Raw genomic sequence first — 19,935 nt, 5'->3', positions numbered from 1 at the left:
TAGTTTATTCATGTTAGTTTATACATTAACTAATAATGTTAACAAATGAGACATTGTGAAGTGTAAAGTGCACTGTGAGAATTACATGATCAATAAGTTATGACAAAATGTTTTTACATTGCTTTAACTCATCAAAATAAGTTAAGCTTTTTTTAAAACAATTTTAAAAGTAATGTTTATGTAATTTAAATTGAAATGACTTAAACATCCAAGTTGATTTTACTTAAAAATTTAACGCAGCAGCGTTTCAAATAGTTTAATTGATTTATATAAATAATTAATTCAAAACATTTATCGTTTTATGATTATTGCACATTTATAATACAAGGCAGAGAGACAACTAGATAACCACTGAAATGAACGCTAAATAATAAAACGTAGATAAACAAAATGTCAACACAACATAGAATTACACTAAAAAAGACTGCAGTAAAATAATATAGCTTTTATGACATAGATTAGAAGAACATAAACAGTCTGTCTTTTTTATTTTCTTTAAAAAATCAACGTTTACATAACAAAAATAGTTGTTTTTCAGTCTGCAAGAAGAGTTGCAGCGTCTCCGCGACAGCAGGGGCAGCAGCGCCCGAGGATCAGCACACACAGCCGTGACGTGGAGCAGAGACACATAGCTCTGTGTGTTATTTAGCAGTCTGCTGTTGTTTCAAACGGCTGCCTAGTTCATTAGACATTTAACAGCCGATTTGGATGTACAGTCATTAACAGCCATAATATGCGTTCATAACACGCCTAATAATGCATTTGCGCAGCGCTTGATGAGCAGATTCCAGGGAGTGTCCAGTGTTTTGAGAGGCAGAAGCGTGTGGTGAGTGTTTACAAGAGGCCAGATTTATTGTTCTTACTTCTTAACATACACACGACTTTAATATACAGCTTATGGAAAAAATAATAAGTTCTTGGTGTTGAAATAATAACACTGACAGCATAACTTCACTGTTTCTGTACTAAACCATCTGACTGGAGCTTCACAGGACCTAAATGAAACCACTGCAAAATGAAATAACATTATTTAGGCAAAATAACTTTAGATATTGCTAGCTAAGTAAATTAAGCAGTGGGAAGTGATCTCACTCACCAACTGTCACCTGGCCTCACGCCCTGGCATCCATACAGTGCTTAAATTGAATTATTTGTTAGACTTTTTGCAGGTGGTACCAAGTTAATGCATTGGTTGTACAGTTGTCATGACGCGTCAGTGGTGTTGTGAAGCAGTTTAGGTACATGACTAAATGAATAGTGTTTTTCTGTAGGCTAAATAATCATGGGTTCACTCGGGAGCCGGTTCCAGTCGTCGGCCCGGGGCCCGGAGGAGGCCCTGGAGAGGCAGTGCGCTGGAAACAGACACAGCTGTGAGTGCAGGAAGAGGAAACGCAGCTCACGCTGTGAGTGTGACAGCGAGCCGGAGGAAGAGGACAGCCAGCTGGACACGCCACGCAGGTCAGAATACACACACCGCTGCCGCTCAAAAGTTTGGGGTCGGTCAGTTAGAAGTTTTTGTTTTTGAAAGAAGTCTCTTATGCTCACAATCCTGCATTTATTTGATCACAATGCAGTGAAATATTGTTACAATTTAAAAAACACTCTAGTTCAAGTGAGTATAGCAAAATAAAGTAAACCGTGACATTTTATACTAAAATATTCTTCATACAGTGGAGTACCAGTAAAATGTATTAAAATTTGGGACCAAAAATGATTTAGACACTTGACCTGGCCATGTTTTCTTGAGTGTTTTTTTCTTTATTTGCTAATGCGACCTTTTTTTACACCATAGACTGAACAAAATGAAGCATTGCTTGGTAATTGGTTGACCTAAATTGGTATTATCTAATTGTGTACTTACCGGTAAATGTAACAGCTGACAGCTATTCAACATAAGTAATGTGTGGGACAGTCTAACAGAAGGATGGCCAAAACCAGTGAAATATCTCATATTTTCTTAAGTTTTTCTAATCTATAGTGACTAAACTGATAAGGTTAGAAATGTTGAAGGCGTCTGAATAAAATTTGGGTTTGACTGTATTTGAGATATAAATGTCTTAACTGTCACTTTTGATCAATTTAATGCATCCTTGCTGAGTCTAAGTAAATTTCTTTCTTTTAAAAAAATATAAATGTGACAGTTGATAACCTGCATTGTCACATTAATTAGTGTTTGGTTGTATTTAATAGATGTCTAATTTTTGTTTTTGTCTGCATTCGTTGCGGACAGGAAGAAGTTGAAAAGCACCTCTAAGTACATCTACCAGACACTGTTCCTGAATGGAGAAAACAGTGACATCCAGATCCGAGCCCTGGGGCAGGAGTGGAACCTGCATAAAATATACCTGTGTCAGGTTGGTCCAGCTGTTCAGCTCTCCTAATGACAGACTACTCATTTCGCTTTTGATTTAAATGTTTTCTTCCCCCTTTCATTTTCCTGTTTGGAAACAGTCTGGCTATTTCTCCAGCATGTTCAGTGGATCCTGGAAGGAGTCTAACATGATGGTTATTGAGCTTGAGATCCCAGACCAAAATATTGACACTGAAGGTGAGGATTTTACACCACCTTGATGCAATGAACACATTTAAGTTGTTGTATTTGTATTGTGGACACCAAACATTCATATCCGGATTCCTGACCTTGTTTTCTTCTCCATCTGTAGCCCTGCAAGTGGTTTTCGGGTCACTCTACAGGGATGACGTGTTGATCAAACCAAGTCGGGTTGTCAATATTCTCGCCGCTGCTTGTATGCTTCAGTTGGTAAGTAGGTCTAGGTTTAAAAACAGTGTCTGGTCCGTAAAGATATGCGATTTCTCTGTAATGCAGATTCAGCCTGTCACGTGAAAAATGTATAATAGTTTATTTTTATAATATAATTCTTGTGTTTTTAACAAGTGCAAACGTTAACAGGGCGATACAAATCCGAACTACTGGAATGACAAGACAAGCAGAAAAAATCCTCACTGCTGCAGAAAGCGACAAATACACAGCCAATCAGAACCACTCTCCCAGCAACACCTTAGCAACCAGATAGCAACACCCCTATAGCCAGCAACTACACTTTTTAATCACTGGTGCAGGTTGTCTTTCTAGTGTCATCCTTCATAATATGCTTTTTGTCTTTCCCAGGATGGGTTAATCCAGCAGTGTGGAGAGACCATGAAGGAGAACGTGAATGTGAAGACCGTGTGCAGCTATTATAACTCGGCCACCATGTACGGCTTGGACTCCGTCATGAAGAAGTCAGTAGTCTTGTTTGATTCCCTTCATTGTTCTCCAACACTCTTGTGGCATAATGAGCATGTTGCATGTGCATTGCAGGTGTTTAGAGTGGCTCCTCAATAACCTCATGACGCATCAGAACGTGGACCTCATGAAGGAGCTCGGGTACAGTCTTACTATATGCATCTGAAGGTTTAGTTTTTATAAATCTTTGGTCTCATTTAGTATGTGTGTGTAGGGTGGAGATTATGGAACAACTTATTCAGTCTTCCGATCTGTTCGTAATGCAAGTGGAGATGGATGTCTACACAGCACTGAAAAAGGTAGGTGATGTGGGATATGATCACATGTCTTCTGCCCCCTGGTGGTGTAAAGATGCTTCAGGAAGTAGATGGACATTTAATACATTTAAAGCTGCAGTCCGTAGCTTTTTTTAAGTTAAAAATAATCCAAAATGATTATATTAAAAAAAACTTATTCTGCCAGTGGTCAAAACTATCTGCTTGCCATAGCTAGATTCAAAACGGTTAGCTTGTAATAATGATTCTAATTCCAGTGGTACTGGTGGGTTTCCGCGGGAAATTCGAGCATGTCTTTGCGTCATTACGTCACATCCGTACACATAAAGGAGTTTCGGCTAGCCGGCTATACTGCGCGTGACGAGATGTTTAGATGTATAGGCTTTTCTCGCAGCACTTTACATAATTCAACTTATGGCGGATCCAGAAAGATCCAAACAACAATCATCAGTGTCAACTGGAGATTCAGCAGTTATAAAACCCAAAAGACTTCGTACTTCGGATTTAAGGTGGCTAGAGAAAGAGAAAGAAACCGTCTCATGCGAACACAAGGATTTAAACATCGGCGGGGCTTTTGAAAAGTGCGTGAACTCCGTGTTTTAAAGGGGTTCAAAACGGAAGAAGAGACGGCTTTTTTCTGCTGAACAAGTAAGAGATTTCAATAGTTCAATCGTGTAACAGTACGTTTTCTTAATTCACACAGTTATGGAGTTTCCTTTGTTGTGCCTTTCTCGTTTTGCTATTATGGAGAATATGAATTCTGAACTACACAGGTAACCATAAAACACATTAAATTTAACATTAGTCACGCAATGCTGATGTTGTTAACATGAACAATTTGAGAACAAAGTAGGCTATAATTTGCACGGTTGCTGTAAATCGCGTTGATTAAATCTAACGAAGCTTATCATGTCGAATGCTTTTTCCCCCTTAGTTGGTCAGAACAAAAATGGATGTTACTTACTTGTTCAGAAGACATTTTCTTATGAAAATTCTTATGTTGGTCAAACTTTCAAAAAGTGAATCTGTGATTCTGTATGACAGTATCCACACAGCGCGGTGACTGACAGCAGCACTCGCCTCAAAGCACTGTGTTCATCCGCGCTGTTTCATGCCGATTTACAACCCACGTAAAGATGATAATTCCGCGAATCACTGCAGTTACAGATTTCGAACAGAGAGATGGCGACAAAGAGGAAAAGCTACGGACTGCAGCTTTAAATATATTTTTGATGATTGTGAGGAAATAATAAGTAACAAAAGAACAACAATATAAGGAGAAAAAAAAAGAATACACTTTATACTGTTACTGAGATTTCTAAACAATGTTTAGTGGATTTAAGCAACTTGTGCTTTCTTAATATTTCATACATTTATTATAGAACATTTGGGTTTAAAATATGATGCAACACGTATTTGAGGGATTATATTAGTATATATTAGTCAGGCTTTACAGGGTTTATTTTTATATATATATAATCCCTCAGCGGGGCTGCATTTATTTGATTAAAATACAAAATTCATCAAAGGATCCTGACTTTTTTTTTTTTTTTTACATAACTGATTATCAGATTATCAACTGACTACATTGATGATAATAATAATAATAAAAATTCTGGAGCATATTAGAATGATGCTGAAAATTCAGCTTTGCATCACAGGAATAAATTAATTTTAAAATAAATTTAAATAGAAAACATATTTTTTTAAATTGTAATAATATTTCACAATATTGCTGTTCTTACTGTATTTTTGAGCAAATTAATGCAACCTTGGTGAGTAAAGAGACTACTTTCAAAAACATTGTAATGTTTCCAAACGTTTAAAGAATGAATGTCAGGCTCTTTAGGGTTAAGTCTGTGTTTTTAGCTGTGCACTGAAATGACATCACAGCTTATTATTATTATTTGAAACTTTTTTTCAGTGGATGTTCTTGCAGCTTAATCCATCCTGGGATGGTCCTATCAAACAGCTTCTGCTCGATGCAGATGCCTGGCTGTGTAAAAGAAGAAGTGGTACGTTCCCCGCATACAAGCGCTTACACACATTTCTGTAATCTTCCTCTGACTGCCACACTCGTACACAGAGGCTGGAGAGCAGGAGCCCTTTCTGAACTCAGATGACGGGATGCCCTTCGTGCCCGTTTTCCGACTCATCCGCCTCCAGTACATCATTAATGACCTGGCCTCCGCCCGCATGCTGGAACGGGACAACATCCTACCGCCCGGTGACTCTCCTGCTGCACTCGTGACTTCCAGAACTTGCATGAATCCAGTCAGATTAAATATCTTTGAGAAAGCTTTTGCTATTTTTCTGTTCAGCATGCATCATCTTGTCCTGAAACGGTCCATTGTTATCCGAGGTGCATATATATATTAACCCAACTTCCTCTTGTGTGTGTATCAGAGTGGCTGAGCAGCGTGTACAAACAGCAGTGGTTCGCCATGCTGAGGACAGAACATGATAATGATAACGGGTGAGAGAACGTCCGACACCTGCACTGCTACACATTAAACATGTGGTTTGAATTGCAAATGAGTGAATGTGATCGTTACAGACCACAAGAGGCCAATAAAGAGGAGTTTGAGCTGAACAGCATGCGCTGTGGACGAAAACTGACCAAAGATGGAGATGTGAGTTGAACTCTTGCTATACAATATATTGCATATTTTTGTTTTGAATAACATGTATGTATTTTTGTTGTCTCTACAGTACTGTTGGCGATGGACGGGGTTCAATTATGGTTTTGACCTGCTGGTGACTTACACAAATCGCTTCATAATCTTTAAGAGAAACACCCTCAGCCAGCCATGTGGGGGCGCTGTCAGCTTACAGCCACGACGCCACCTTGCGTACCGGTGAGCTGTTACACATCTGGGGCCGTATTCACAAAGAATTTTATCTTACCACTAGGAGTACTCCTAAATCGCACTAAAATATTTTAGCTAGGAGTTTTCTCTTAAAAGTTATTCACAGCGCCTTTCAGACCTACTCTTAGTAAGGAAAAATGACAACTCCTAAACTAAGAGTGAGTCTTCGTTGCTATGGATGACGTCACTTCTCAGGCACGAGCTTCCTCGCAATGATCACGGTGATTGGTTGTTAGATGACAGGGCCATCATGCGGAGCATAACACAGACGCAACAAATCATGGAATTACGACATCTAAATATGTCTGTGTCCTACACAAAATAATAATAGTAATGTCATCGAAATGCATATATAATGACATGTTTGTGCAGGCCCCAGTGAAGTGTAATTCTAAAAAGGCAGAGAGAGAGAAAAGTCGTGAATTAAAATAAATTAAATCAAGGTAGCCTAATACCCTAATGACCTCCACTTGCCTAATAATGAAAAACAACACTTGCATTAACACTTGCTTGGTTAATTGACATCCTATTAGCCTAAATAGACTACTTAAAGCAAGGAAATGTTGCTCTTATTGAAGTAATGTAATAGTTGAATGACAGTGGATTATGAAGTCGCCAAAACGTAAAAGAAAGCCCAACTGGACACAGGATCAGTTACTGCTGCTGGCTCAGTTGGTGCTGAAAAAAAAAAAAAAAACATAATAAAAGTGAAATTCGGCACTGGGATATCAAGCAAAACTAAGCGTGAGAATGGGAGATGATTTGTTTGCAGATCAATGCAGCATTCCCGCTTGTGTCGCGGACCCCGGGCGACTGCGAGAGGCGCTGGTGTGCGCTACGATCCTTTGTGAATAGGTCTTAGTGAGTTAGGAGTCCTCTCGACTTCTTTTAAGCTGTCCCAGACTTAGGTGCTACTTTTAGGGCTAAAATGCTTCGTGAATTACTCTTAGTGAAAAAAATTAGGAGTCCTAAATTCAGGAGTGACACGCCCATTATTTTTAGGAGTTGCTCCTAAATTCGCCAGTTAGGAGCTACTTTTAGCCTTAAAATTCTTTGTGAATACGGCCCCTGGTTATTTTTCTCTTATTATATTACATTGCATTACATTATGAAGGAATGAGTATTATAATATAGCAATTTATCTTATACATCTTCCTACAGACTGTCTAAACTACAAATAATAATTATGTTTGCTTGTAAAATGTGTATATGTTTGTACATACTGTGCATATATGGACATTGTTTCTTAGTAATAAAATTGTCTATTTATCTAGAAAACTAGCCTGGGAAAACCCAGACAACTTCTGGCAAATTTAGATTTGCTCTAAAGGTTAGTCTGGCAAAGAGCTCATTCAAGCTCATTTCCAATCCGTCGAAATCGAGGCACCAATCAGAAACGTTGGGGCGGGCTTTACACGAAGACGACAGCGCTGGGATTTTGAAGCAGATTTTGTAGCCTACATTACAAAGATGGATGCCGCCGTCGAACATCACTCGTTCGAATCAGCTATCGCGTCTGTTTTAAGCGATTTGAACGTTTTCTTTTTGTTAAAAACCGAGCAAAGAACAACACTCTGAGATGTTTCTCCGCCGCTCTGCATACGTCATCTCCTTCATCGCTCTGATTGGTTTTAGGTCTATCCGCGACGTCCGTTGGTGACGCCCCTCTGGAAATGATTTGTCTATGACGCTTTGCCAGACCATAACTAAGTTACAAAATGAGAATGGTCTGGTTTTAACCAGGCTACTAGAAAACGTAAATTTATAGAAAATAATTAATGTTATTAAAAATGAATATATGTATATGCTTATAATTTCAATTACTTTATAATTAATTAATTATTTAGTAACTCATTTAATAATAAATTATATATTAAATAATAGTAAAAAATATTAAATGTATTTTTAAATCAGTTTTTAATATGGTATTTAAGCAAGCATTTTTTTCAAATTAATATTATATAATTCATAATTTCAGTTACTTAGAAAATTATTTAATTAAATTTAATATTTAAATAAATTATAATACATTTTTAGAAATATCAAACATAATTTTTAGTTTAGTATTAAAAGGGGTCATATAATGCCATTTTTGTGCATACACCATTTGTAACTCGATAACACAATAACCATAACGCGTTGTTCAGTATAAACGTGGGATTATGAATTATATTGAGAACGTTGTACATAGAAAACATGCCGTAATGTACCCTGAGTGTAAACCGACACATTCATCGTGAAGCGTGCAAGCGATTTGCAAAGATTAATATAAATATTATTATAAAGTTTAATAAAACGTTACACTCACTTCAGTTGTTCTAGAGGTTCAGCAGGAACACGAATATCTGGTACCGATCCTTTATTCATGAGCAGCTTCTTAGCAAAACCAGCTTTATACTGACCCTCGTTTATAAAGCAGTCTGCTGAGAAATGATTCGCGCAAACATGAGAGCAATGACGTTGCTCGTGGGGAATATTCCCTTCGAAAACAAACTCAGCCACTGCGTCTTCAGCGGTTCGGATTTAGGAACATTAAAATTACTGCTGTGTTCGTTATTGCACCCAAGAACAGAACACCAATCGCTTAGACGCCATTCTGCTCATAGACAGTGCTCCAGCATATCAACAATGACCGCGCCGGTCCGCGCGGACTATGATTGACAGCTCGCTCACAAGCGAGGTCGGGTCTGTGTTGAAACGCTGCTGTCAATCAACAATCGTGGGAGGGGCTTCCGAGCGTGTGACGTCACAAAATCGAACGGCTCAATTTGAGGCAGGGGAAAACATATAAGGAGATTAAAACAAAAACACTGGATGGATTTTTATAATTTTATGATGGTTGTGTACAGACACTGCCAACACACATTTCAGTACAATCAACTTGTAAAAGTGCATGTACCATTATATGACCCCTTTAACAATTTGATTATTATTATTTCTTTATTTTTCAGATTGCGCCTTGCTTCCTTTGATAGCAGTGGGAAAGTGGTTTGCAGCCGGTCAACTGGCTACCAGCTTGTTACCCTTGAAAAGGACCAGGTATTCTGTCATCATAATGTCAAATATAAAATCATTTTGTTTCCAGTTACTTGACTTGACCGAAGCACTTCTGTGTCACATTGACAGGAATATGTGGTGATGAACCTGGACAGCCGGCTCTTGTCTTTCCCTCTGTATGTGTGCTGTAACTTCCTCTACACTTCTCCGTCCAGTGAGAGGAGAGGCGACACACCAGAGCCAGAGAGCAGCAGCGCACGCAGTGTGTCGTGACCCAACACCACATAAACCAGTCCAGCCTGTAATCCAGACCCTTTTTATTATTTATGTTCTGTTGGCCTCATGTATATTATTTCATTTTATTTGTATCCTTAATTTGTAAATAGTCAGGTGCCTTTTAAATAATTTACTATGTCAGTATCAGAGCTAAGAGTGAGTGCTCTTGATCCTGTTCTTCACTTTCTGCCCATTTGATTCTGTTTGTAAATTATTTGTTGGAAGTTGTCCTATATTTAAACATTTCTCATTGTTATTGTTAGGCTGGTTGTTAATTGGTCAGGCATCCCCACATTTTTTTCGTTACAAAACAAAAGGAGAAAAAGGACTGAATATTGGTTCTGTACTGTTACAACCGTTTGAAATTGGTGCTAACATGATAGAAGTTGTTGTTTTTGTCAATGCATGCCGATGTAGGATCAGTGAAGGTTGAACAGGCATGTGTTGGTTTACCAGCAGGGCATTTCAAGTGACTTCCACAAGTGTCCAATGAAAGTTTATACACAGTGTGTTTTTGGTTAAATGTAAATATTGTTGGACCAAAGCATCATATGATAATTCTTCTAAGATGTACATTAAAACAGCACTGACAGAAGAAATTGTTCACTTTTTATCCAGTATGAAAACCATCTCATTCTCACTTCTGTGCAGTAATAAATCTGGCCTAGAACATTTTCAATGATTTTAATTATTATACACTTAATTTACAACAGTTAATAGCACAAAGATGTGTAATTTTATAAATGTGTATATATATATACGCTTTATAGCTATATATAAAGATTTTATAACTATTTATATATATATATATATTGTAAATATTTTATGTATGTTGTAAAAAAAGTTATTTTTAATTATAATAAAATATATATATTTAGAATGATTAATACTACCATTTTGTGAAGTATTTGATTATAATTAAAAATATTTGTTTTACATTTATTTTAAGAGTATAATTAAAAACAAAAACTTATATTTTATATAACATACATATAAATAAAATATATACATTATATCTGCTTAAGTTTATATATAACATACATATAAATAAAATATATACATTATATCTGCTTAAGTTTATATATGTGTGTGTGTGTGTGTGTGAATAATACACATCTTATTTTCATAATTAAAAAATTCAATTCAAAAGTGTTATTTATTAATATAAATTATATACACAAATATATATATAACAACAATGTATGCTACATATATAGTAGCATGCTATGTATGTATATATATATATATATATACATACATACATATTTATGCATGTTATATAAAACACAACGCCTTGAATTTAATTATAATAAACATTTACTACAAATATTTTTAATTATAATGAAAAATAATTCAACAATACAACAATTCTTTCATCAATTTTTTTTTTTTTTTCTGTTTCCCTGGGACACATTCAACAGACAGCAAGTGGATTTCGTCACATTTATTGCCTGTACAAAAGCCACAAACAATACAGACAGTAATCAACACTCACAAATCGAAAAGCAAATCTTCCCAGTAAACCGGTGAGTTCACGAGGATGATTTCCTACAGCCTGATCTTCACTGAGGTATTGAGTTCAAGCTGTCCTTCAGTCTGCGGGTCACACTGGGCAGCAGGTTCAGGTGCTCGTCCACACAGCTGCTCACACAGCTGTCCATCAGCGCCCGCACAGCAGGCTCCTTCGCCCCGGAGTCAAACAGGTCCTTGGCTTTATCGTTACAGTGCATCGTACACCTCGAGAGACGATCCTGTGGGTGAATCAAGAGTTCTTCCTCATCACGCTCTTCCAGCAGGAAGATTAAGAGTAAATGATCTCACAGAGCGACTGACCTGAAACTGCTCGAGCTCACTAGTGACCAGTCCCTGAGCTTTAGCCAGCGGTGTGTGGCAGCGCTCAATACACTGGTGCACCTGGTTCATGGACTCGCCGGGACGCTCACAACACTCGGCACTGCAGTGGAACATGCGGCCCTGAGAGCACATTTCAGTGTTAGCAGCCGTTCCCTTCATCAACCTCTGACTAATAAGTGGTCAAAGACTATATTTCAGATATTAAAAGACTTCTAATCACTATATAAAATCAGGAGGGAATGAAAAAAACAGAATCAATGACAAACTATGCTTAAACATCTCAAAACAGTCTTGTATCAAATTAGTTATATGCAGTTTTATTACTTCATATTAACAGAAACCAAATGTAACAAAAAATACTGAATGATTTTTTTGAATATTACATAAAAATGTAAATTATAATTAATAACATTATATATATTTTTTGTATAATCCATTGTATATAAATAATGTACATGTATATAATTATGTAATTGACTATTAAAAAAAGTTAACAACTTTTTTTGTTAAAAAGTTTGGGGTTGGTATGATTTTTTTCATAATATGAGAAGTCTCTTATGCTCACCAAGGCTGTATTTATTTAATCAAAAATACATTCAACTGAAATATTGTGAAATATTATTTTGATTTAAAATAATTGTTTATTTATTCCTGTGTTCAGTTCAGTTCTTATATTTATAAAGCACGTTTAAAACAGCCACAGGACTGACCAAAGTGCTGTACAAGCTCAAATAACCTGTGATGGCACCGCTTTCATTTCTTTAATAATAATAATAATTACAAAACCATCTTACTGACCCCAAACTTTTAATGTGTGAAAATATATGATTAAAAAAAGAAAGAAAGATATTAATATCTTTATTCAGCAGTGAAGCATTAAACTAATCAAAAGTGGCAGTAAAGATTGATCAAAGAATCCTGAAAAAAATGCATTATGGTTTCCCCAAAAATATTAAACAGCAAAAACTGTTTTCAACATTGATAATTATAATAAATGTTTCTTGAGCATCAAAACATCATATTAGAATGATTTCTGAAGGATCATGTGACACTGAGTAATGATACTGGAAATGGCTGCTTACAGTAAAATATAATCAAATAAAATAGAAAACGGTTATATTAAATTGGAATAATATTTAACAATATTGCTGAACAATGAATAACTCATTCCTATTCATAGCATAAAAACCCCCTGAAATGAATGTTGAGCCACAAGGAGCAACAGTGTTCTCGTATCAGCCTCTTATCCGTCAGATCAGTTACTTCTGATTTCATGTCTCACAGAGAATCTGAAGGTCATCCTCCTCCTCATCCTCCTCCTCCTCACCTGCATCTTCCGGATGTGCTCTCTCTCGAGACTCTGAACCATGTCCTCCACTGCCTTCTGCACGCGCGCCTGCTGAGCCTCTGCCATTCCCGATCTCACATCCACTGCTTCAGTTCTTCTTTAACCAGCGACTCTATAAAGCCATGAATCACAACAGGCACGTTTTACTAACAACTCCTGGAAACCATTACTGAATCCTTACAAATGCATCTGTTTGAACTGAAACCAAAATGCTTCAATAATACTACAGTAAGGTCACCTCCTACTACAACCAAGCATGCTGTCACTAGAAACACGCCACTTCCGCCATGGTGCGTCCTATCCCTGGTCCTATCCGGTTCCGTACTTCTTTTTTCAAAGGACAAATCTGCAGCTGCTGGATTTCACGCACTTTATTATTTTAACTTTTCAAAGCGAGATTTACAGAGGTGAGATGTATGGTGTTTTGACAGTTGTGTAAACTTGGACGTAACATGCATGACAATGTCGGCATGAACGTTTTAAGTAGTTTAACTTCTTTAACTAATTTGTTTTGAATCGATTATACTTAACTGTACTTTGTCCTCTCTGTCTAACTTACAGCAGTTTTTATCAATGCTATTGATTAAAGATTTACATTTTTATTGCAGCTTACATTATTAGCAGACTGTCAAAATAGTAAATTGGGCTTAACGTTACCCAATTGTGTTCAAGAACTGACGGAGTTCAACGCGACTGACCTGAACGCAAGATTCTCGCGATTTCACAGGTGAAAATAGTCTTAAAGGCGCGTGTGTCAATCATAGACTGTAAAAAAAGTTCAATGATTCCTTAAAAATGGACGAAACGAAAAGAACGAGAATGAAATATTTTACTGTTTCTCAGTGTTGGGGGTAACGCATTAAAAGTAACGCGAGGTACGTAATCAGATTACTTTTTCAATTAACTAGTAAAACATTTCTTTACAAATTATCTAAGTTATTAGATAGTTATTGTTTTCATATATGTATTGATTGACAGCTCTCCTTAAGATTTCATGTAAATGCCTTGTTTACCTATTTTCTTGCCATTTCTTTTTCAGATGTTATTATTTGTGGAACACTAAATCCCCAGAATGGCTCTGAGACACCTGTCGGTGAAGGCTCTCCTCTTCATTGGGCTTTGTCAAGTAGGACGCAGGGGTTTTGCCTCTGCTCCTGAAGTCAGGGAGCCACCCAAGAAAATCGGTATGGTCAAATTCACATCATTCATTTATTTTAGTATAAGTCTTTTTAACCCTTTAAAGACCTACAATGAAATACGTCAGAAAACTCCATTTTTAAATGGAACAGTTTATTGAACCTTTAGCCTAAATCTAAAGACAAAAAGTTTGCATATGTGTTTTTAGAGTTTGTATCATATTTGATATACCAGGCTTTTATAGCTCATATAGGATGATATAGTGAGAAATATTGAGGTCACACTTGAGGAGGAGAAAAACACCTGTTTTATTCAGAAATTCAGTCCAAACTGAGCAAAATTCTGCTATTTTGTGCATATGTTATTTATATGGCCAAAATGTATATAGCTTGTAAAACCAGTATAGCAGACTACTTGCATAAAATGCACATACATTTTAGTTTTCACTCTATATATCTTATAATGATGTCTTAGTAAGATGATATTTACATAATTCAATTGTTTTGTGGGGCGAAAACATAATGCAATGCAAAACAATGATGATTGAGAGATATATTAATACACGTTCTTCAAAAGCCTGATGTATCATATTTGATACTCACATTTTAATGTGATTTTTCTAAGAAAATACGTATGGATAATCAAATAAACCTCAGTTGCTTCAGTCCAGTAAGTGTTCATCTTGAAATATTAATAGCAATATAAAATTATTCTTTTTACTTGATCTTTAAAAAAAAAAAAGATTTCACAGCAAAAAGACAATTACACTAAAATGCCTTTAACTTGCTAAAATCATTTGAATTCTGAATAGTGCATGTAAATGAAAATGCATGTAGTAAATTGTGTACAACAGGTTTTTCAGCAAAGTTTTTCTCATGTTGTTAATTTATAGGCTTTAGAAATGCATGTATGAGATATGAGACTGTAGACTTTATAGGGTTAATGGGAGTGTTTGGTGGGATCTGATGGATTAAGAGTTCGTTTCTTCTTCAGCAATAATCGGGGGTGGTATTGGAGGCACGGCAGCAGCGTTCTTCTTAAGACAAGAGTTTGGGCCGGGAGTGAAGATCGAATTATTCGAGCCGGGAACTGTCGGAGGGCGTCTGGCCACTGAGAACATTGGAGGATACGAGTATGAGACGGGGGGATCCATTATTCACCCCCTTAACCTGCACATGAAGTACATTCTGGACAGACTCGGTCAGTGTCCACTTCCCTCAAGATCTTTCTGTTTAAAGAAATCTTATGATGTTCTTCTACGAAACAACTGGATATTTTCAGTTTAATCTGGAAAACTAAAGTGTGTCACTTCAGGGCTTTTCACACTTGAAATAATTTACCCTTGGTCATTGTAAGCCCAGAGTAAACTGGGTTTTCTGGGTTATCTTGCTTCACGCTGCTCAAAGTGTCACTGATTGGACGAGCACAGCATCGGTTTATATAAAATCTAATTTTATACATTGCCGACTGTGCTATCGAGTATTACGAATCAAAACCTTCTTTACACCAACTGACACATTTCCTGCTACCATTTGACACTGAAACGGCTGTTTATACAACATGCAGTGTTTCCGTGACTGTCCAAAGCACAGACATTTGAGGCATGTGATTCGCTGTCTGTTGCTTTTAAATTACAAGTGTGAACCTTTACCTGGGGTTAAAAGCAGGGTTTAGAGCGACGACAACCCGGGTTAAGTGTGAAAAGCCCTATCTTATGTCCTTTTCTTTGATCAGGTATGTCACCTCGTGCTGATGTATCTTCTAAACTGGCGATATTTGACGGGAAGGAGCTGACCTTTGAAGAGAGCGACTGGTTCATCGTGAATTTCATACGCATGCTTTGGAGATATGGATTCCAATTTGTTCGAATGAATATGTGGGTGGAGGGCATACTGGATAAGTTTATGAGGTTTGTCTGTCTTGTTGCCTTTATTTATCTAGCGAGGTATAGAATGATTATGACCAGTAAGTTCTTAAGTTCCTTTTATTGTCGCTTTCTGTCCTCTGTGTAGGATATATCAGTACCAGCAGTTTGGCTACTCGTTCTCCAGCGTGGAGAAGCTGCTGCATGCCATGGGTGGAGACGGTTTCCTCACTCTGGTCAATCAGACGCTGGAGGAGGCCATGCTGGCCGAGGGCTTCTCTCAGGTCTTTCTCAATGACATGGTAGCGCCCATCACACGAGTCAACTACGGCCAAAGTGTCCGAATCAATGGATTTGCAGGTATGTTTATACTATAAAGGATGTTTGTGACCTTTCAGCATTAATAACAAATGGGGATATAACACAATTTATTTTTTGTGTGTAAATAGAAATCTATTGCTATTTAAAACCGTTTAAATAGCCGCTGCCTTAAAATATTTATAATACTCGGAATGTTTGAACCAAATCAAAATCATCTGGTGCAACCAGTGTGCAAATATGCAAGGAAATCATATCATGACTGTTTGTCAAGGTCAGTTTATCTCTTAAAATATCAGATAATTTGACCTTTTTATGACAAGTTAGTTCAGGTTAAAGAATGTCATGTGGTGCGACTCCGCAAAAACTTAACGAGATTTACAAATTTATGATTCATTATATTTCTAATAAAAATATACTTTTTACATTGAAAAATGTATTTCAAACTTTTCTGAAAATAATGATTAAGGTGTGTACACTCACAAGTATTCGCAGTGTAAGGAAAATATGTTATTATTTGGTTATACCACATGACATTTTTAGTCATTATATTTATCCTTTTATTAATTTTTACTTTTTTCCTAAAGTTTGAAACCGACATACATTTAAAAATGTAAAAAACCAAAGCATACATTTAAAAAAAAAAAAAACTGATTTTTTTGCCTTTTCTTAATCATGTACACACTATTATTTGTCATATTCTCTAATGCCATAGAGACCATGTGCTGTAATTGTGTAACAGCAAAGTTTGCATTTTTAGTTTTGTACCACAAATGTGTTGTTGCTTTGGGTCAACACTTGATATCTGTGTAATCTGATGTATAATCTTGTTGTCTAATGTGTAATCTGGTCCTACAGCAAAAGCATTTATTTGGGAAACACTGATTTAATACATACATAAGTGTGTGAATACGGCGTATTCCTTTTGTAGGCGCTGTTGCACTAGCAGGAGCCGAGTCAGGTTTGTGGGCAGTGGATGGAGGGAATAAGTTGGTTTGTTCCGGGCTTTTGTACCACAGCAAAGCTGAGCTTGTTCCAGCTCGTGTGACTGCCATCTCCATAAAGATGAGACCATCCAAAATTGGTACAGTCCACTATGAACCTTATAGTAAATCTTTTTATATACTATGTACACTACCGTTTGGGGTCAGTACGATTTTTTTTTCCAAAGAAATTAACACATTTATTTAGCAAGGATACATTAAACTGACCTAAAGTGACAGTAAAGACATTTGTAATGTTTCAAAAGATTCTATTTCAGATAAATGCTGTTCTTTTGCACTTTCTATTGATCAAAGAATCCGAAAAAAAATGTACACAATTGTTTTCAATATTGACTATAAGAAATGTTTCTTGAGCATCAAATCAGAATATTAGAATGATTTCTAAAGAATCGTGTGACATTACTTTAAAACATATTGTGATAATATTTCTTAGTATTACTGCTACTGTATTTTTGATCATATATATATTCAGCATTGTTGAGCATAAGAGACAAAAAAAAAGTTGAAATCTTTTGAATGGTAATGTGTCTCTACAGTCTAATCATATTTACCCTTTTTTTTTTTGTTGCCTTTCAGGTTCAGTCACAAATTTCTATGAGGTGAACTACGTTGGTGAGTCTGGTGCCGCCCACTCCATGTACGACATAGTTGTAGTCGCCACACCTCTCCACCAGGGCATGTCTGAGATCAACTTCTCAGGCTTTTCTCCACCCATTCCATCCCACTTCCCCGGCCGTTACCACCAAACGGTGGCCACGCTGGTCCACGGCCTGCTCAATGTGTCCTTTCTGGGCACCACAGACAAGCCGGAAGACTTCTTCGTATCCGATGTCCTCACGCTGGATAACAAAGCCGCCGACATCCTGAGCCTGAGCTCTCTGAGCCCGGTGAAGATTCCCAAGGGCTACAGCCCAAGCCCTGCCAGCCAAAGCAAAGTTTGGAAGATCTTCTCGTCCCAGCCTCTTTCTCAGCGGCATCTGCAGCAAATCTTCCTGTCCTGGGACTCTGTGTCGGAGAAGCGTTGGCTCGCGTACCCCTCCTACAGCCCGCCGCACCGCAGGACGCCTCCCTTCATCCTCCACGAGCGCCTCTACTACCTCAACGCCGTGGAGTGGGCGGCCAGTGCCATGGAGATGAGCGCCATTTCGGGCCGTAATCTGGCCCTGCTCGCCCACCACCGCTGGTTCCAGCAGACGGGCAAAATCGACCAGGAGGATCTGCACACCCGACTCAGAGGTGAACTTTGACAGAAGAGCAGTGCGGTCAATAAGCAATAAACTCTGTTATGGAGATCAGAGATTGGATTTATGTGCTATTTAAAAAAAAAAAAAAAAAATCTTGGTGAATGTCATGAAAAAAATCTGCTTCATATTTCGTCCCTAAAATAAGAAATTATATTTCACCCATTTTTAGTAATATTATTTTCAGTACAATTAAGCACTTTCACCCCACAATTCCCATTACCGTAATGTGGAAGAATCGTATTATCATTACATAAGTTCAATTCAGTATAGTAAATACTTGATCTGTACTACAAATATACTTTACATGATATTATATACATACAATTTATATATATATATATATTATAAAATATATATTTTTATAATTAACAGATTTTTGATATTATATTTTTTTGTCAGTTGTTTTGCGATTCATTAATGATTTCGTTAGCAGTGGCCTGGCATTTAAAGTAGCATCACTCAACTTCACTGCAAAAAAAATTGCAATTAATAGTTATACTAGTATTTTGACTGATATCTTTATTATTATAGATTTCTGAACAATAGATTTGTACAATTCCATTTTGTACAGAACACTTAAGGGTGAATCAGCATGCTTCACAGACCACAAAGCCATAGAGAAAATAATTATTTGACACAGTCTGTCTACATTGGTCTTTGTGGGTGAATCTCTGTAGGGTTGTATTGTAAAATATTTTCTTCTCAATTAAGCACTTTTTTCCCCATTAACAAGTTTTTTTTTTCAATGAGAATTAACACAAATGATCATTTTCATTAATATGTTTTAGCCATATTACATTAAACAAATATTGTAATAAAAGTACTTAAATTAAAAATGAAGACTATACTACTAATATGATAATTACGATACAATATTTTCCCCTTGTTTTGTGTTTCTTGAGGTTCATGAGGACGGGTTTCATGAGATTCACTCTTGTCCTTCATTTTAGGAAGAGCCACCCAGGATGCACTGTAAAATTGTAATAGTGAGCGTTTATAAGATTGTGGGTATATTGCCCACTTAACTCTTTTAATAACATCATCTTGTGATGAGAAACTGTGTGTAGAAGCACTGGGATTAGCACTATAGATGGCTTTTTTTTTTTTTTTTTTTTACGAAATGGAACAGTAATAATATTGATTGATAGATACTAATGCTACTAGTGTGTTTGTGAGTGGTCAGGGTCGCTATCATGTGCTAAGTTTGCACTGATATGTTAAAACTACCACGTTAGATCACTTGTTCACTCTTTAATTTGTAATTTACAATCTCAATGACCTATAACTCTGATTAATGTGCATAAGAAACTATAGAATTCTTATAATTTTGTTCTTCCTGCAAATTTGCATTTAATATATTGTAATTATTCTTGGTGCCTTAAAGCGTCTTCGGTTTCATAAACTTTTCATAAAAAAACTTGAATGACAGTTTATATTTAAAAGAATGGATGTGTGACTTGATTTTATTTCCACAGACCAAATTGAAGTTTTTTTCATCCCC

At 36.7% G+C, this 19,935-nt stretch overlaps 3 protein-coding genes across 3 annotated transcripts; 2 read left to right on the top strand and 1 right to left on the bottom strand.

Moving 5' to 3' along the window:
• The first annotated feature begins 584 nt into the window (after positions 1 to 584).
• On the top strand, positions 585 to 9,981 carry gmcl1 (germ cell-less, spermatogenesis associated). The gene is made up of 15 exons (XM_056253300.1): positions 585 to 826; positions 1,272 to 1,458; positions 2,231 to 2,354; positions 2,452 to 2,548; positions 2,664 to 2,761; positions 3,131 to 3,243; positions 3,323 to 3,388; positions 3,462 to 3,546; positions 5,447 to 5,537; positions 5,609 to 5,749; positions 5,929 to 5,998; positions 6,080 to 6,155; positions 6,235 to 6,380; positions 9,344 to 9,431; positions 9,519 to 9,981. Exons 2-15 carry the CDS (start codon positions 1,283 to 1,285, stop codon positions 9,660 to 9,662), a joined length of 1,515 nt encoding a protein of 504 aa, XP_056109275.1. The 5' UTR covers positions 585 to 826; positions 1,272 to 1,282; the 3' UTR covers positions 9,663 to 9,981.
• Positions 9,982 to 11,096: 1,115 nt separating this feature from the next.
• Positions 11,097 to 13,150, bottom strand: fam136a (family with sequence similarity 136 member A). The gene is made up of 3 exons (XM_056253315.1): positions 12,847 to 13,150; positions 11,499 to 11,639; positions 11,097 to 11,416 (listed from the first exon to the last, which is right to left on the bottom strand). Exons 1-3 carry the CDS (start codon positions 12,931 to 12,933, stop codon positions 11,228 to 11,230), a joined length of 417 nt encoding a protein of 138 aa, XP_056109290.1. The 5' UTR covers positions 12,934 to 13,150; the 3' UTR covers positions 11,097 to 11,227.
• Positions 13,151 to 13,184: 34 nt separating this feature from the next.
• On the top strand, positions 13,185 to 18,494 carry pcyox1 (prenylcysteine oxidase 1). Its single transcript, XM_056253299.1, has 7 exons — positions 13,185 to 13,274; positions 13,907 to 14,051; positions 14,998 to 15,204; positions 15,739 to 15,913; positions 16,017 to 16,228; positions 17,118 to 17,270; positions 17,767 to 18,494. The coding sequence occupies exons 2-7, from the start codon at positions 13,940 to 13,942 to the stop codon at positions 18,435 to 18,437; spliced, it is 1,530 nt and encodes a 509-aa protein (XP_056109274.1). The 5' UTR covers positions 13,185 to 13,274; positions 13,907 to 13,939; the 3' UTR covers positions 18,438 to 18,494.
• Positions 18,495 to 19,935: the final 1,441 nt, after the last annotated feature.

The sequence above is a fragment of the Rhinichthys klamathensis genome, unplaced genomic scaffold, assembly GCF_029890125.1.
Source record: "Rhinichthys klamathensis goyatoka isolate OS25496 unplaced genomic scaffold, OSU_Roscu_1.1 h1tg000104l_1, whole genome shotgun sequence".
Taxonomy (NCBI): domain Eukaryota; kingdom Metazoa; phylum Chordata; class Actinopteri; order Cypriniformes; family Leuciscidae; genus Rhinichthys; species Rhinichthys klamathensis.
The sequence above is the reverse complement of the archived record's forward strand: the minus strand, read 5'-3'. Positions and strand labels throughout refer to the sequence as shown.

Coding starts and splice junctions, on each gene's coding strand:
- gmcl1 (XM_056253300.1), top strand. CDS start 1,283: ATGGGTTCACTCGGGAGCCGGTTCCAGTCGTCGGCCCGGGGCCCGGAG. Junction 2,355..2,451: donor ATAAAATATACCTGTGTCAG/GTTGGTCCAGCT, acceptor GTTTGGAAACAG/TCTGGCTATTTCTCCAGCAT. Junction 3,547..5,446: donor TCTACACAGCACTGAAAAAG/GTAGGTGATGTG, acceptor ACTTTTTTTCAG/TGGATGTTCTTGCAGCTTAA.
- fam136a (XM_056253315.1), bottom strand. CDS start 12,933: ATGGCAGAGGCTCAGCAGGCGCGCGTGCAGAAGGCAGTGGAGGACATG. Junction 11,640..12,846: donor AGCACATCCGGAAGATGCAG/GTGAGGAGGAGG, acceptor ATGTGCTCTCAG/GGCCGCATGTTCCACTGCAG. Junction 11,417..11,498: donor GTGAGCTCGAGCAGTTTCAG/GTCAGTCGCTCT, acceptor ATTCACCCACAG/GATCGTCTCTCGAGGTGTAC.
- pcyox1 (XM_056253299.1), top strand. CDS start 13,940: ATGGCTCTGAGACACCTGTCGGTGAAGGCTCTCCTCTTCATTGGGCTT. Junction 16,229..17,117: donor CCGAATCAATGGATTTGCAG/GTATGTTTATAC, acceptor TTCCTTTTGTAG/GCGCTGTTGCACTAGCAGGA. Junction 17,271..17,766: donor GATGAGACCATCCAAAATTG/GTACAGTCCACT, acceptor GTTGCCTTTCAG/GTTCAGTCACAAATTTCTAT.